The sequence below is a fragment of the Tachysurus fulvidraco genome, chromosome 6, assembly GCF_022655615.1.
Source record: "Tachysurus fulvidraco isolate hzauxx_2018 chromosome 6, HZAU_PFXX_2.0, whole genome shotgun sequence".
NCBI classification, from domain to species: Eukaryota; Metazoa; Chordata; class Actinopteri; order Siluriformes; family Bagridae; genus Tachysurus; species Tachysurus fulvidraco.
In genome coordinates this window covers 24,371,563-24,389,023 of record NC_062523.1, presented here as the reverse complement: position 1 = coordinate 24,389,023, position 17,461 = coordinate 24,371,563, and the positions used below count along the sequence as shown (strand labels likewise).

The following is a 17,461-nucleotide window of genomic DNA, read 5'->3' as shown; positions in this document are numbered from 1 at the left end:
TCGTTAATTTCTCCGACCAACCAGAAAGCTCATATAAAATATATTCGGATAACTTCACATGCGTTATTGTGATACACGTTATTCTGTCCGTAGACTGCTGCTTTCTTTCGACCACCTCAAGTAATAGCTACTGTTGCTATCGAGTTGCATCACTGCATGTCTTGAAATTTTGTGACTTGATATTTATCCCTTATTAAAAGATTTATTTATTTCTTAAAATGTTTATTATCACAAATGCTCATGTTATGGGTGCGCGTGGAGCTTTTAATGACATGACATGACTGCATTATTAGCAACGAAATACAGGAGACAGTAGGAAACCCAGGTGTAATTTTTATATAGCATCTTAGCAACAGACAAATTTATTTCAGCCTATAGTCTTTAATGGAATTGCTTTACGTTGCATTAAAACAATCTGACATGGGTCTATATTACTGCAATTGCGAGATTTAAATGATTCCAGATGTCACTTGCATCTGTTCACATTCATACAGAGTGCACGAGCTGCGTCTCAGGAGTACAGTGATAACTAGTCAATAGAATAAGGCTAGGATTTGGGATTATGTTTTAAACTAAGCCATGGGTTACTACTATCTTGCTGTTAACTGTAAATTTTGCAATTTACAATTATTACAAACCTCAATATCCTATTGCGAAGTTTGCGTTTGTGTCTGTTTGTATACTATACAAAAGTTTTGGCACCGGTGTGTTTATTTTTCTAGTGGGATTTTGGGTTATATTGGTATACAAAAGTTTTGGCACCGCTGTGTTTATTTTTCTAGTGGGATTTTGGGTTATACTGGTATATTGGGAATGTTGTAAAGATTCTAATTCTTTTAAACCTAGTGTGATGGTAAAATGAAATAAATTTTTTTTAAAAACCTGCATTAAAGAGTATTTTGTCGGACATTGGGAGATAGAGTTCATTTGGCTATTCATGCAAGAGAATCACAAAGTCGGGCCATGAAATTGTTGACACAGCTGAGGTGATGGTCTCATTTTCCACACACGCTTCCGGTTTGACTTTAAATACACAAAAAGCCGATTACCTGTGGGCCTATACGTTTATCTTCTATTTTTATTTTATTTATTAGTTTTGTTTTTAATGATTTTTCATTTGTAACGGACCAACCTTAAAGTTGGTCATAACTGGCAGCGTTTCAAGAAAGAAAGAAAGAAAGAAAGAAAGAAAGAAAGAAAGAAAGAAAGCCACCAATCCCCAAAAAGTTGCCATGTAATTTGACCGCATTAATAACTTTAATTTATTTGAAAATACGACAAAATGAGAGTTTTTGTAGTTTATTCAAACGAAATACAACCCATTAGAGAGTCTTCAGTTTATGTGTCTATCCTACAGTAGAAAATAAACATGATGAAAAGTTCTTTTACCGGGTGAATTGAAAAGTTCGCCGAAGTCATACATTTATTTAAAATCGGTTATTTTCTTGCTATAATTGGTCAGATTACCAATTTAAAGACGACACCCAGAAGCAGCACAATGCGCAGTCATGAAATCATCTCACAGGTCTATTTTAAGATTATCTCACCTGTCTGTCGGTGAGCACCCTAAAGCTCCATTGGTGCTCTTAGACTCTCCCCCCTCTCCCTCTCTCTCTCTCTCTCTCTCTCTCTCTCTCTCTCTCTCTCTCTCTCTCTGTCTCTCTCCCTCTCCCTCACTTTCTGTCCTGTAACACAATTCACAACATTCAACAACCTTGTCAAAAAAATGGTCACGGATGTATTCACTGCAGAGAGTGAGCAAAAGGTTTTTAAACAACATCCTTCCAAATGTTCGTGATTGCAATCCTGTTATTATAGACACTGTGACATAAAAAATTGTGCAAAAATCACTGCTGTGGGTAATTATAGGTTCTTTACTGTCACATGAGTTTTCAGTGTATAGTCTACTGCTGGTGCTTTGTCTCAGGGTTAGGTACATGTTGGTCAGTGTGCGTGTGTTTGCCTAATTTTGCATGTGTGTGGGTGGAAGTGTGCAGTAAGTATTACTGTGTGCTATACAGTTTTAAAAGATCATTCATTCCATTCAAACAAGTATTGCTGTCCATAAACAAGCTAACTAAACCTTCTGATGGTGGTAGTACTGCTGCTATGATGATACCACTGAGAAACAAACACAGAGTGACTTCTTTTATATCAGCATAAAAATAAAAATGATAACAGACTTGGTAACAATCAAGAAAAGTCATCTTGTTAGGGTACCTTGGCCATGGTCCAGACTATGATATCATCAGGAATGACATCATCAGAAAATGCTGACCAGCTCTTAAACACACCCCAACCACACTGGATATCCTTTATATTTTATCACTACATTTCATCAGAATGATTTGTCCCTAGTCACTATACTGCTTTTGCTGTACATGCCCCCAGACAGGAAATGAAATTAGAAAGAAAGAAAAAAACCAAGAAGGGTGAGACACAATGGAGCACATGTAAAGAAAGAAGTATATTTACATCATAATTACATGTTTAAGTTTCTTATATAGCTGCCATATATTTGACAGAAACTGTGTCCCATCTTAAACAACCTCATTCTGTCATAATTATTGTTAAAGATTTTTAAATATGTCATTCCACTAGAGGAGGCAAATGGACATCACACTACTGCATGATGATGGATATGATCGGCTTATAATTATAACATAATCAGTAAAATAGCTGTATGTGTGCATTAATGTCAAAGTAGAATTACTTTAGTAGTCATTAAATATTTTGTCTTGTGGGACAATTAAAGGCATATCTTATCTTATCTTATCTTATCTTGGAGATAATGATAATCACCAGATAAGATTTTTTGGTGAAGGTCACAAAATGAACACATTATGTACTATTTGATAAAAATATTGTTGTTGTGTTGATGTCCGTTCCAATTCCTCTGTTTGCTTCATGCATATTAGACTTTATGTGCACTGATGAGTTATCGGCATAACAGCTTGTGACTACAGCCAAAGCTAAATATGTTTCCTGATCCAAAGCTCCCGGTAGACTTCCATCATCTCCTTTTAACTCTTCACAGCAGTAAATGTATTTCTTAGTTTTAGATTTTCGTAATAGCTTGATTTTGGCTTCATTAGAGTGAAGTCTGATAATTCAGTCTCCCAAAATCTTCCAGTTTTAGATTTACAAACGTCCACCATCCAAAACTCGGTGGTACAGAACAAAGGGTTCTACTAAATTTACTTCCTTTTTAAGGACTGTCCAGTGTTATCTGCAAAAGGCCAATGTGGGTAAAGGTGGATTCATTCCAATCTAGGAAGAGCCATACCCGAGCCTTTAACAAGTTAATCTTGGATTTTAGTAGACTCAGGTGTGGCATCTGCTTGGTTGGGATGAAAACCTGCACCCACACCAGACCTTTCTTGAAATGTCTGGACACCACTGTCCTAGGTCAAAAGATGACTACTCTAGAGTGCCCTTGTAATTGAACCTTGGGGTTCCTTCAGTCATATCACCCACTTTTGTTAACCACTGACCTGAGTAATTGACCTTATACCATTCCATTAAAGAGAAACCTGTTGAGTTTTGCACAACATATGCCCAACAGCACAAAAACGAGGTTTGATTATCAGATGAACTATTCCTGTGCCATAGAACACAAAGAGCTCCCCTATCTAGCCCACTGGATGGCAAGTCATTGCCTTGGTCCACAAGTGAGTTTTAAATGCATGGAACGTTTTGTCAAATGCTACTCTGTGACATGATGGTATTGTTTATCCATGTGATTGTCACCAGCCCTGGTGCTTAAGAAGGGTGAAATCAAAGACATTCATCAAACTGTGACTTTTTTGATGGTCAGAGCATGCATGCATAAATGCACAAGAAGGTAACCAGGTGATTCAGCTTCCATACAGTTCACAGTCACAGAGTTCCATTTGTGTGGTGTGTGTGTGTGTGTGTGTGTGTGTGTGTGTGTGTGTGTGTGTGTGTGTGTGTGTGTGTGTGTGTACGTCTAGGATTGTCATATCCCAGCTGTGAGAATTCCTCCATGATGATCTGAGAAATCTTACCATTCCTGTGGTGTGCCAAGGAGGTTTCTGTAAAATCCCAAGCAGTCAGAGTCAGTCTCTCTCTCTCTATATATATAAATATGACATCATATTTAAACTCTGCTTTGCTCTGTAAAAGCATGTTTTGATTTTCAGTCACTCTAATTTGGATCAGAAAGTAAATGGAAAAATAAATCAATGCTTACCTCAAATTTAAGTGGTTGCTGAAAAAAAAACAAAAACTAATTCATGTATGTAACTGTATGATAATGTAACTGTTCATATTACCTGCTTAATACTGCAGCATTGACTAATTGACTTATTAGTAGCAGCATTGACTAAATTCTCCTTTTGTAAAAGCATGCCATGTTTTATTTTGTTTTAGCATGTATTTATTTGTTTCATAATCTTTGTTAGATTATAATGTATTCCTTATTATCTGGAGGTTCTTAGTCTCTTCATACCCTAATCATCAGACCACAATCTGACCTGAACACCACTACCATTGTTCCAGATCACAGATATTTTGTCTTGGTTGACTTAGACCTTAAAGAAAGATTTTGTATGATGCTCAGACATATTGCCAAATATTTTTACTAAATAGGAAAACTACTTCTTTCAGTCCTATTAGTTATATTTTAGTATATAAAACTTACTCTATGGAAGTAGTTTCATAAAAATTCTTGAAATTAAATACTTGCAGAGCCACTTTACTTATTTAAGGCTCTGTAAACCTTTCTTAAGACTTTGGCGCCATCTAGTGGAAATGACAGGATTTTTTCATCTATACATATATACATATATAACAAAGAATTGTGTATTAACTTTATCAGCACACATTATAATTTCGCCAATAAAGACTTGAAGCTCTACAATTTCTTTCATACTTGTATGACTCAAAATCTATAACCCTAAAGAGGCGGTGTTCCGTTCATGAAAGTTAGAAAAAACGCCTGTATTTAGCAGAAGCGCGTGGCGCTCGAGACCGATTTGGAACGTACCATTTTTATTTTTTTGGAGGGGGTCACGGCGAGAAGGCTTTGTGTAAAAAATATCGTGTCCGTAGATCAAACATGATATTAAGGATATAGCATTTTTTGGTCGATTTAAAGCATTACGTTAAACGACTTTTATTTACAGGAGCACTAACTATGTGCTGGAAAAGACTTCTGTAGTTGTTGATACCCCCTGTAGCTCTTAGTGGAGAAACAAACGAGTGGCGCCATTTCTGTGAAGCTCCTCATCTCTTAGACTTATAAACAAAGCACAAACTCCTGCAAATGACAACCAAAAAGAAGCGTTCGGCGCACACCAGTAATGACAGCTGGGTTGTCATCGCTGCAGGTATGACAAATAAACCAAAATAATATATAGATATATACATTTTGTTATGAAGTTCAGTGTGCTAATGCTAAAGCTCTCTAACGGCTAATTGCAAATTCTACTCTGTCATCCTTAGCAACCGGCTATTTCCTAAAATGTCGACCTTCACTGTGTTATTATTGAGTTATACTGTTTTCTTTAGCAGTACTTCTAAAATCCTGAGTCATATAGTGATGCTGTGTGCGTTAATTCATCGAAACAGTGAGCATTTAAGGTGGAGATGATGATGATTATGGGACACAAACAGTATTAGTAACAATAAACGTACTGCACTTATTAGTGGGATTAAGGTTATAAGATGAAGAGTAGATACTGTTTGACCAAGTCGGATTGTGTGTTTGAATATAAAGTGAAAGCTTTTAAAAAGAAAAGCAAACTAAAACACCCATTTAGCAGACACACTTGTATACAGAGCGACTTACATTTTATCTCATTTTATACAACTGAGCACTTGTGGCTTAAGGGCCTTGCTCAGGGGCCCAGCAGTGGTGGCCTGGTGGACATGGGAATCAAACTCACAACCTTCAAATTGGTAGTCCAGCACCTTAACCACTAAGCCCCTACATCCCACTTCCAAACTGTAGCATCACAAGTTTCCTTTAATGCTACTAATGGAATTAAAGGGACTCGAGATGTTTCATCATGGCATTGCTTCTGTGAATAAATCAAGGTCTGTGAAGACACCAAGGTTGATGTTTGACCAACTTGCAGATTGAAGAAGGTTTACAAAGTCAGCCAGTTTTGTTACAAAATAAATATTGGACACCACTCAAGATCACATGTTTGTTATGAATGTGCACATGGTTCATGGCAGTGAAAAGTTTCTAAAATACTTTACACAGGTGATGGCAGTGTGTATAGTTTTACCTACTTTAAAGATGCCCTGCATGGACTCTGTAACTTTTTTTTGTTGTTGTTGAAAAAATGCCTTGGTTACCTTGTTTCAAGCCATTCTAGCGTGCTATAGAAAGCCTGTAGGAAGACAGCTGGAATTGCGCTAGTTCTCAATATTCAATGAGCTATGCTGCTTTGCTTCGATTGGCTAACTGCTAGGATATGAGAGCATGACTATTTATTCACCCAGTGCAATAAGTAGCCTAGGATAGAGGAACTTTGTTTACAATCACCAGGAATTGCGGTAGAATGGCTTCTTCAGGTATATTGATGTTCAGCCGTCCTTGCTGTATGGGAAACTCACTGAGATATACAAATTCTGTGGGTGTGGTCTCAAGTGGGAGAGCTCATGAATAGTAATGAGCTCGATCATTTCTATGTCACTGAGCAGCTTTTCTAACTGACCTGATTTCTTTGCTTATTTCTTTTAAGTGGCTAGAACTGACAGGGGAGGTAGCAGCTCATTTTCACATTCCCGACACAACACAAACACATATGGACCCAACACATATCAAAAATACAAGTAAAAACGGTTTTGTGTGTAAGGGCACCTTTTTTTAAAATTTTGATTTACTGATTTGGTTGCTATATGTTTGGCAGCAGTCATAATTTAATCTTCTTCTTCTTGTCTTTTATTTTTCTGTTGCCTGTATCTTACTCGGTGCATGTCAACACGTTACATTGAACAGATTCTGCCCTGGACAAGACAAAGCTACATGATGGTGATCCAACATTCATCAGCCTCAGGAATCCGGCTACAGGTTTTAACAAAATCTTGTTACTGTATTACGCATGGTGATCTTCTGGCTAGATCAGGTTTCCAACTACAGTCCTGTGAAGCCAGTAAAGTTTTTTTTCCTCTAATAGCCCTCTAATCTGTACAATAGGTGCTGCTTCCCAATACCTGTTCAGCTGTGGATATGTGCGGCTGTATGAGGTGAAGGCATTTGTTGAAGATTTCCACTCCTGGTTTATTGACCAAACAGTCCAAAGAGGTAAGAATGCATATTTATTTATTTATTTTTTTTATTATGAATGAATTTGATCAAATGCTGTAACAAAGGGAATTTTATGAATCGGAAGTGTTAAGTCATAAAGCAGAGGCAATAATGTGATGCATGTGTTGCCAAGATCATGCATAGTACATTTATCGGGATGCAGGATCTCTGTGCACATCATTGTTAGTATCAGTCTGTTCTTAGTCAGGACTGTTCCCAGAATGAGGAAACAGAAACTCATTTTCCTAATATACACAATCAGAACATGTAATCACCATGATTTGTAAACAAAGCTGTATAAAATATAGTATTCTGACATTCACTTATTAGGAGTTTTTCTTTGCAGTAGAATTAATAGATCAGGTATAAAAAAAAAAAATTCCACCTGTAGCTTTTTACACTATATTTAATTAACTCATTGACCTGTGACGGGCTTGTTTTGATTCACATCAACTACATTTGACTTGTACGTGTTTAGTATGTGAATGCATGAACGCATAGAATTCATGTTTTTTAGATGGCAGGCTGCTGTATGTGACTCCTATGGATCCACTGTTCTTGCTGTTGCCGTACCTGCAGAGCAGTGCAATGGAGGTAAACCAGCTCAGTGCCATTATAAAAAATAATGTTTAACATGGAATAATGTGTTCATTTTGATAAAAGCCTAAAATTTTAGTGGTAAAACATGCTCTATATGAAACTACATAGTGATCGTGTGTGATGCTGTAGCTACTCTAAAAATGTTTTTTTTATTCCATTACAGCAACTATACTACAACAGTTACAGACTTGTATTTATTAAGGGACAACACATTAAACATTTTGTAATTTTACTGATAAACTGCAAATCTGCAGACGGAAATCTTAAATGAAAAGCTTTCATCTTTAAGTGTTAGAAAGTTCTGATATGGAGTCGCCTTTTGCTAAATGTTAAATGAACATTCTTCTTAAAAAAAAAAAAGTGAAACCAAGCAGCAATCTTTCTCCATTGCTTGTTAAACAACTTTTAAATTATACGTGCATCCATCATAAGTGTGGGTATAAGTATATAGCATGCGCTATATGTAGTATAGTATATAATTATATAATGCACTATTTAGGTGATTTTTTTGCTGCTACTTAAAATGTGCTATTGTTTAATGCATGTGTGTTATCCATGTGCACATACATGCATACAATTTTATATAAATATAATGATTGTTTTTATACAAACACAACAATTGCTTATGAGGCAGTAAGTTCTGGGATTGTAATGTATCCACAGGGGAAGTTTCAGCCACTGCAGCAGATGGTCATGGATGAGGAATACCCAGGGTGCACAAAATTGCTAAATTGCACACAGGCTCTGGATACACTTCATCATGTGGCAGATGAAAAAGGTGAGTATGTGTACATGTGCACTAACTGACAGCATTAGTGTTAACGGTGTGTTAAGTGCTGATTGTGTTTCTGTTGTAGTGGTGGGCAGTCAGAAATTCCACAGATATAGCCAAGAGAAGACCATGGACTGGCTGAAGAAAAAGGTGTGTGTATATATACATACAGCTGCATTTGATATTTAGGGATGTTACTGAAACAAATTTGTCTGTGACAGTAGCTATGCAAACATACACTTAATACAGGGTTCTGCAACCTTCACATCAGAGGAGGTAAATGTTTGCCAATTTTTCATCAGTTAAAAGCCCCAAAACCTATTTGACCCCTTAACATGGTATATAAAGTTTTGTATCTGGTTATGCTATAACAAAATGAGTTTGTTGCTTTTATGAAATTCTAGAACTGCAAAAAGAAAACTATTAACGTTTTATTGCTATTTGTGACGAAGGAAAAAGCAAACACCAAACTCCTATCAACACTAGAAAAATAATACTGGCACATGTAAGGTTACTTTAAAACAAAATGTATAACGCAGGTATGTATTTATGGAAAATAAATAAAATAAAAAGCAGCCAGCTTTAAAATATAATGAAATATATGGCAGCAGAGTGTTTAAAAAAAAAACAACATAAAAATTGGCCACTTTGTGTTTAATTATGACGGAAGGTTATTGCAGTTTTCCCTCTTAGGGCCTTTTTACACCTGGTCACTTCATGTGTTTTTATCTGATCCGATAGCTATCTGTTTTGTTAAAACTGTTCCATTTACATTAGGCCACATAAATGCGTCTTGGCATTTATCATATCTATCTGATCTTTCTACTCCCGCCCAATATGCAAATATTTTACCTAATTTCCGGGGTAATTGAAATGGAACACGCTTTGGTGCATGCGGTTGTTACAAAAAACAGCATTTACTGTTTGCTGCATTTTTGCTGTTGGCAGCAGTGCATTTTAAGACCAAATGAGTGGGTGAAAGATCGGAGCCAACCCTGGTGGGAAAATATATTTGTTTCTGGCGCGATGCACGACTCGCGAGTCACCTGTGACGTACTTCCATTTGGGAGGAGTATAGCGCTGACGTGTGTGGCTTGAACAAACACATGCATTTACACCTGTCCAGTTTCATCTGAAATGCGTCCCAGACCACCTCCTGAAGTGGTTTGATCGGATTTATATCCGTCTCGAAAACGTTTCGGAGGGCATTTAGACCTGGTCTTTTTACCATCGGATAGCTATCTGATCACAGAAAACGCATGAAGTGACCAGGTGTAAAAAGCCCCATAGTCTATTCTTTTTTGTCATATACAGCAATCAGTCATCAAGACCCAATAAAAACACAACTACATCAGTTCAGGGTCCATTGGATATTTGCAATATAATAACAGATTAAATGATAACCAGGAAGAGTGGTTGATTTTTATAGACTTAATCCACTTCTTAAAAGTATGTTTGCTTTGCTCAACTTTTGGCAGCAGTTGTGAAATCTCTCCAGCTTTCTACTTTTCTGCAAATGCTGTGTTTGTTCTGGAAAGGTCTTTCTATATTAGCTTTTTTTTTATTGTTTTAGTTATTTCTTGCCACATATCAAACATACAGGTAAACTAGCATTGTCAGCAGTGAAGGCAAATGATTCTGTCATTGAAGCATTAAATTCTCTATATTTAGTATTTATGTTTTTCAAAGCCAAAGGGAGCCACTGCAGAGGGATGAAAGAGCCGTGGGTTGTTGACCTCTGACTCGATGGAATGAATATTAACCTTTTTACCATTAAATAACTCGCACCAAATATAGAAGAGACTTGTAACATATCAATGTTAACATTTATACAGTTAACAACTAAAAACAGTATACGAGGGGAAAAGCAATGAATGGGGAAACTGAGAGGTTTTATGATTAGCTGTACAACTTGTTCTGTGTCTACTGCTGCTATCAAAATTGGAAAAATTGAAACACACTACACTAGTAATAAAAGAGGGCAACGAATTTTACTGCTCCATAATATCACTGTAGTGCCGACCCCTAAATTTCATAGAACAAAAACTGCTATAAAAATATTTTTTTAAATTAATTGTCATTAATTGTCATTTTGTTCTTTCAGGTTTTGAACACAGTGAGTGCACTTAAAAAAAGCAACATTTCTGTGGGTGGAGGCGTGAAGTCCACCACTTATGTGCGAGTTAAACAGGAGACCGATGTGACTGAAGGCAAGTCCGATGGAGTGAAAACTGTGCTTGTACTGAATTGTGTGTGTGTGGTGAATAGTGGTGATATTGAGAATTATTTTTGCAGAAGATTATTTGCGTTATGCTCATGGACTCATCTCAGAATATATCAGTGAAGAGCTGAGCAAAGATCTGTTAAAACATCTTCAGTAAGTACACACACACTACATATCTTCCTGAATAGAGGTCTAATGTAACCTGAGAGTAAATTATTAACATTAGTAGGCTAGCTATTATGGATGGAATCAGTGGTGTAGTCTAGTTTTTTGTAGTAAGTATACTGTGGGTTCCCCCCCCTCCCCCCAGCCTCATACGCCCCCATCCTAGAGCGACACCCCATAGGCACCACCTCACTCACTAATGTATAAAATATGCATCTATATGTAATTTAGAGCATTATTAAAGACTGCTTATGCGTTATCAACATTCCAATTTATTATAAGCAACAAAAGACAGTCAGCTGATAAAACCTGTGCTCCAGGTCCCATATTCATATAACATTTAAGGCTGAATGTAGCTCTTAAAGGTATAAATTTCACCCAAAAATGAAAATTGTGCTATTTCCTCAACCTCAATTTGTTCCAAAACTGTAAGAGTTTCTTTCTTCTGTTTAACACAAAAGATGATATTTTGAAAAATAACACAATTTTCATTTTTGGGTGAACTATACCTTTTAAGAGCTACATTTAGCCTTAAATGTTATATGAATATGGGACCTGGAGCACAGGTTTTATCAGCTGTCAATTTTCAATGTACATTTAAGAGTGAACAATAAACATTTGTTCAGTTCTATCACCAACACTCTTTCATTGCAGAATATTATGAACTGAATGAACTGGTAGTTTACAAAGCTTTCCAAATACATTTGTACTCGGGCTTTGGGTGAAATGTCACCCGAAGCTGCTGTAGCTTTAGGCGCAGGCTTCCGAAAACACTCAGTGTAATTTGTCTGCTTTCGTTTCATATCTTTTACATTAGTTAGTTAATTTCAAATTTGTGCCACAAAACATCACCAAGCAACTGATTTTCCTCCTTGGTAGGTGATGTCAGATCAGGTCACAGGCCACGGAAGCCCCAATGGTCCAAAAACGTTAGTGATTCGCAATCGCAACCACAGTCTGTGTTCGCAACACAGACGGGATGAATTTATGAAAAGTTCTGTCACAAAACGATATTGTTACGTATCCTCACGCTTTTTAAGTGGGTATACGGAATACCTTGGCCTTTCCTAGTGGGCATACGGCGTATACCTGCGTATCGCGTAGACCACACCACTGGATGGAATTCATTTAGCACAACAGATGTATTTTATTTATTTACTGAACTTATTTTATCTTAAGTATTGTGATACTTAGTGATGGTAATGGCCAGAAGGCACAATTTTATAGTGCATATCCAATGGATAACTTGCATTACTACATATTGTGCTTATTATTATGTTTTTCTTAATGTTGCAATTCTTTTAGCATTTCTTTTCACTATACACCATACTTGCTCCATTCAACAGGTTACCTGAAATATCCAGCCCTAAAGAAGTGGAGCCTCCTTCCAAGGTAACCGAGATGGACTTCTGCAACAGCCAGAGTTGCATTCTTCTTTCTTTTTCTTGTTACTTCTATGCTTGGTTTAGTATTTGTTCATCTAATATGATGGCATGCTTTAACACACCCCAGCCAAATGTAATAAAACAGGTCAAGGTGCTGTTTGTTTCTGCTGTTACTTGCTATAAAATATTTGCTATTGTGATTTGTACAGAAAATCAGCTAATGCTACTTAACAGCAACTTGTAGCTGTTTCTGTTCCTAATGCTTGGCTGGTGTGTTCTTCTTGGGGTTCACTTAATTAGATTTAATGTGTGGGATCTCAAAGTCTGATATGACATTAAGAATTTTTTTGTTCTTCAAATGGAATTAAAAAATTCCAGAGAAAAAACCCCAAAGAATTATTTCTATTTCTAGGTCACTAGAACACTATTTACAGGGCAATAAATGTAAATATATTTTTGATACTTTTTTTTTTTATATAATATCCTTATTTCTTCTGAGAAGGCTGTGGATTTTCCAACTTATTCACAAGAGCATTAGTGAGTTTGGACATGCAGTTGGAGTTCCAGTTCATCCCAAAGATGTTCAGTTAGTTTCAGGTCAGGACATGAGCGATTTGCGATCTTCCACTCCTAGCTTGGTAAACCATGCCTTCACTTCACAGGGACATTGTGATGCTGGAAGAGGTTTGGGCCCTTTAGTTTCAGTGAAGGAAAATTGTAATCTAAAGACATACAAGAGACATACACTTTATGGCATCAGTTTAGGGGAAGGAACATGTTTGTCCACATAGTTTTGGCCTTAGTTTAGTTTATAATATAGTGTGGCTTGATATGATGTGTTGCTCTAACAATTCATATTTGACTACAGTCAGTGGAAACATAGTCTGGAAATCATTGTTATTAAATCCTATAAGAGCAGGAAGTACTTGTTTGTGTTCTATTCTGTTGAAAAAGATGTAGTAGCTAAATGCTTTGTTTACTAGATAATAAACAGATATGTAGTTAACGTTGACTTTCAGACATTCTGCCTTGTCGTATAAGCAGCAGATAGAAAAGATGTGGTGATTGTGTGGTTGCTGTCTTTTATTGAACAGAAAAGGAAATTGTCAGATAAACCAGTGGAGGCAGGGGAGGACTACACCAAGTTCAACAGTGCTGACTTCGTCCGAAAAGTGAGTGAAAACACGAATCCAAGCATAACTGGCTTTTGACTTTTTGTCTTTCATTAGCCTGCCTGTAACAAGTGTCTGCCTTTCTGGCCTTCAAAGAGGTGTGGCTTTTTGTTCAATCTGTATATTCTGAACCCTGTGTGTGTGTGGAAAGTAAATCAATGTTAATGTTTTTTCATAGCCTCCTAAGAAGATGACGGCTGCTCAGAAAACACTTGCTAAAGTGGACAAAACTGGCATGAAGTGCATGTCTTCATTCTTTAGTCCAAAAGTCAAGCAGGAGAAGTGAATGTGTGTTTGTGTCTGATACTGCATATGTGTATATTTTTGTTAATAAAGTAAAAAAAAAGACATGTGCTGTTACATTTATTCATTATGTACACATCAATGTACATTTAAAGTATCCATGAACTCATGGCAAAGCCTTTGTTGGTCATTGCTTGCTTTTTTTTTTTTAACCCTTTTATTTCCTTTTTTCTGTGCCCCACTCGCCTTTTTCAGTGTATGTTATGTAAGCACCATGGCACACTACCTTTGTGTTGTCCATGAGTATTTGTTCCTACAATGTCTTTTAAAGTTTACCAAAATTTCCTGATTTATATTTGTTCGTGATTTATAGTGAATTATCGTGAATTTGTGATGATAGATGATTTGAATGAATGTTAAGATTAAGTAGTAAGAACAACTAGTTCAACTACGCTTTAGATAAATGGTCACAAGTAGAGAGACAAACCTCATGAATGATGGTTAATGATGCTTAATGATCAATAATACAGACACCAAAGCCTTTATTTAAAACTACAGCACTACTTACTGAATTATTTATTCATTCTTATTTTGTATTAAACAGCCAGCCATGTGCTTCTTAATATGAAAGTTTCATGGTCTGTTTGTTTAGTTTCCTCTTTCTAGAGAAAAGGAAAGTACATGTTCCTCATAGGGACCTATTTAAAACAAATAAAAGTTGAAACAGAAAACTAATTTTATAAATAATATTTGTAGATAACAGGACTTTTGGTATATGTTTTAACATGATTTTTAGCATAAATTAAAATGTCCTTTCATGTACTTTATAAAAAACAGTTCTAGAATATAAAAGGCACTTTTAAAACCTGAAGCATGTTTAATTTGAACATGCAGCTTTTAGTCACTTGATCATTTGCACTGCATTTTGAAATTTTATACATTTGTTTTCCAAACAACCGTAGCAGTTTATCAATGTTCTAAAGGATCATTGCCTGAGCAGCTGAGTGATTTAATCTGATCTCCCGCAGACAAATCTCTAATTGAAGTTTGTTGAGTAGAAGAGAGTCTTATTACTCGGGCTGGTTGACTCTTTGGACAGTTTTATTTTCCATCTATAGTCACTTGGACATGCCTTGCTGTTGTTGAAAACTCCTGAAACGTAGACTCTGATCTGCCGTGGATTATTGATGAAGCTGGTCAGTGAGGGAGCTTCACTACCCTAATATTACTTTACTATGCTCACATCCATGTTTCACAACATGTGACTCAACAGCTCTGAGCATCATTGAAGGCTGTTCCTCCAATTGGGTGTCTGTAAGCTTAATTATTCCAAGCCTCCCCAGTCCCAGTGTTTATTATTTTCTGTTTGGATAGTGCCACTGATTGCACAAAATCCATACATTCGATCATTTTAGGTGAGTCATGGATGCCACTATATGTATTTCATATACTGACTAACTATTAGTGGCTTTAGATGCATCATTAGACAAGGCATTGTAGAGTCTGCATACCATTGTCGCGTTCTACTACAGAACACTTTCGACCTTTGTCTAAACTGAACTGAAATCTATAAATGGCATATCCATTATAACAGTATGTCATCATAAATCAGCTGGGATCCTTGGCAGTCATTTTCAGTTAATGCTAATCTTTCTTCTTAAGTTTGGGTTTGAAGCGCAGGGTCTGCAAAGCACTTTCTACCACTTTGGGTAGGTGGATGGGGTTTCTCTGTAGCCGTCTCATGCTGCTTGTGGTCCCACTTGCTGCCTTCCTCCAAGCATTTTCGTCTGATCTCAGCTCTGCCCACTTCAGCTGAGACTCATCTGTGCATATCCGCCGAGGGTCTCGCAGCATCCAGTTAGAATGTAGGTTGTGCTGACTCGTACTGGTCGCCACTGTAGGGGGTCAATGAAGACATGATAAATGACGAACTAACTGAACAAAGTGAATTCAGTAGAAAGAATTGAATTAACTGTCTTAAATGTGCTTCTAAAATATTCTAATTTACATATTGACTCATGTCTGTTGTATACAGTTCAAACGGGACGCATTTTCACTCTTAGAATATAGAATATCAAATATCAGATATTTTCTCCAACGAACCAATAAAGTCTATATCTGCATGGCCATCATCCACATGTGGTTTTCTGGTACGCTCTGAGTCACAGCTGGCGATAACAGCATCAAAAAACTGCAGTGTGTCCTCCTCGCTGGGGATTGTTGGAGCAGATGGTTGTGGATTTTGCTGTATTTGGAAAAAAACATGGGCTCACATATTCCTTTCAGTAAGCTTATTATCAACCTCATTTATTAATAAGCTCATGAGCAATATGAGGCAGTGAGTGTTGGCTCTGTGTTGAGTATAGAAATCAGTATTGGCTCTGTTGGCTCTGTGTTGAGTATAGAAATCAAAATTGTGGCTCTCCTTGACTGTAGTTGAGACCCATTGATTGTAATGTATCCTAGGCACTGAATCTAAATAACACCAGTGGTTACATTGTTAATTTCATGGGAAGAGTAAGTTGTACAATTTAGATTAATTCTGCGGTGCATGTATATGTGCATTCCTACATTTAAGCACCTCATCATTATATGCACTTGGTTTATGACACAACCATATAGCCAATGTGACTGGTTTTGAAATTTCATGAATGGACTTTGAGAACAGACATTTCTTAAGTCACCAACTGTCATGTTTAGTGTTTCCCCTGCTCAAACATACTCACTAACTCATACAGGATTGTTAATTAGCTGATTAGTTGGCTCAGGGAAACAATATCATGTGCAGAACAGGGGTTACTCCACGACCAACAAGGGTTATGAACTTGTCTTTTAAGTGCACTAATCTGGAGGAGTGAAAAAGGAAGACAGGCAGTTTAAGCCATGGACTTTTTGAAAACATTGCAATTTAGCTTTAAGCAGCCAGGAACCACAATAAATTTCATGCACCCTCAGTACAGTTGTATGAATATTATTTTCCGTACTGTACCTGTGGAGGTTGTGGTGCAGGTTTCTTTTTGCTAGAGGATTGCTCTCTGCGTTCCCCAATCTTCAGGTCGTTGATGGTCCTGGTATATCGCCGCCTGAGCGCAACCAGCTCCTGCAGATACTCCAGACAGTCCTGGTTTTGTGAGTAGAGCAACACGCGCTCCTCTCGGCTGTGGTAGTAATACAGCGCAGTGCTGGACTGAATACTGACAGCGCTCGCGCTTCGTTTCAGCGTGGATTCCCTCTGCGCACGACTCCTCTCTCCAACCGCGAGCATGGAAGCGCTGCGCACGAGCTTCACCGTGCATGCACTGTGGTAGTCCTGTCTCGCGCTAGCGCCTCGGTTCGGCCGGAAAACCGAGTTGATTTTCTTTAACATCACAGCAAACACTCTCAGAAAGTCATCAGATCAGAATAATCCAACTGATGCATCCCTTTTAATCCCCTGGATTAACTTTACAGCCTACATGGAAGTACTCACAAGTCTGTAAAGTGGATATAAAAATTGACATAACTGCCCTTGAATGCACATAGTAAACACACACACTGATAAAAAAAGGCAAAACAACTCCTATTTTGTCCCGTGCCGTTGCTGGGTAACGTAGCTATGGCAACGGTAACTCTAACCCA

The 17,461-nt window shown here is 37.2% G+C and overlaps 2 protein-coding genes across 4 annotated transcripts; one reads left to right on the top strand and one right to left on the bottom strand.

Moving 5' to 3' along the window:
• Nucleotides 1-5,026: 5,026 nt before the first annotated feature.
• On the top strand, nucleotides 5,027-13,956 carry rnaseh2b (ribonuclease H2, subunit B). 3 transcript variants are annotated; one of them, XR_003440190.2, is made up of 12 exons: nucleotides 5,028-5,351; nucleotides 6,974-7,045; nucleotides 7,172-7,279; nucleotides 7,800-7,876; nucleotides 8,546-8,660; nucleotides 8,740-8,804; nucleotides 10,759-10,864; nucleotides 10,950-11,031; nucleotides 12,390-12,435; nucleotides 12,931-13,025; nucleotides 13,523-13,600; nucleotides 13,779-13,841. XR_003440190.2 is itself a non-coding variant. In XM_027143650.2 (11 exons), the coding sequence occupies exons 1-11, from the start codon at nucleotides 5,288-5,290 to the stop codon at nucleotides 13,884-13,886; spliced, it is 921 nt and encodes a 306-aa protein (XP_026999451.1). In that variant the 5' UTR covers nucleotides 5,027-5,287; the 3' UTR covers nucleotides 13,887-13,952. The 3 variants fall into 3 exon arrangements, 2 of the variants coding, with proteins under 2 accessions (XP_026999451.1, XP_047670797.1); XM_027143650.2 differs by lacking the exon at nucleotides 12,931-13,025 and having other exon boundaries at nucleotides 5,027-5,351; nucleotides 13,779-13,952; XM_047814841.1 differs by lacking the exons at nucleotides 5,028-5,351; nucleotides 12,931-13,025 and adding an exon at nucleotides 6,774-6,825 and having other exon boundaries at nucleotides 13,779-13,956.
• Nucleotides 13,957-14,368: 412 nt separating this feature from the next.
• LOC113641059 (uncharacterized protein C13orf42) lies at nucleotides 14,369-17,461 on the bottom strand. The gene is made up of 3 exons (XM_027143651.2): nucleotides 16,833-17,461; nucleotides 15,947-16,088; nucleotides 14,369-15,738 (listed from the first exon to the last, which is right to left on the bottom strand). Exons 1-3 carry the CDS (start codon nucleotides 17,208-17,210, stop codon nucleotides 15,488-15,490), a joined length of 771 nt encoding a protein of 256 aa, XP_026999452.1. The 5' UTR covers nucleotides 17,211-17,461; the 3' UTR covers nucleotides 14,369-15,487.

Excerpts from the sequence above, each read along its gene's own strand:
- rnaseh2b (XM_027143650.2), top strand. The coding sequence starts at position 5,288 with ATGACAACCAAAAAGAAGCGTTCGGCGCACACCAGTAATGACAGCTGG. Across the intron at positions 7,877-8,545 it reads TGCAGAGCAGTGCAATGGAG|GGGAAGTTTCAGCCACTGCA; the intron begins GTAAACCAGCTC and ends ATGTATCCACAG. Across the intron at positions 11,032-12,389 it reads GATCTGTTAAAACATCTTCA|GTTACCTGAAATATCCAGCC; the intron begins GTAAGTACACAC and ends TCCATTCAACAG.
- LOC113641059 (XM_027143651.2), bottom strand. The coding sequence starts at position 17,210 with ATGTTAAAGAAAATCAACTCGGTTTTCCGGCCGAACCGAGGCGCTAGC. Across the intron at positions 16,089-16,832 it reads CTGCACCACAACCTCCACAG|CAAAATCCACAACCATCTGC; the intron begins GTACAGTACGGA and ends TTCCAAATACAG. Across the intron at positions 15,739-15,946 it reads TGCAGATATAGACTTTATTG|TGGCGACCAGTACGAGTCAG; the intron begins GTTCGTTGGAGA and ends GACCCCCTACAG.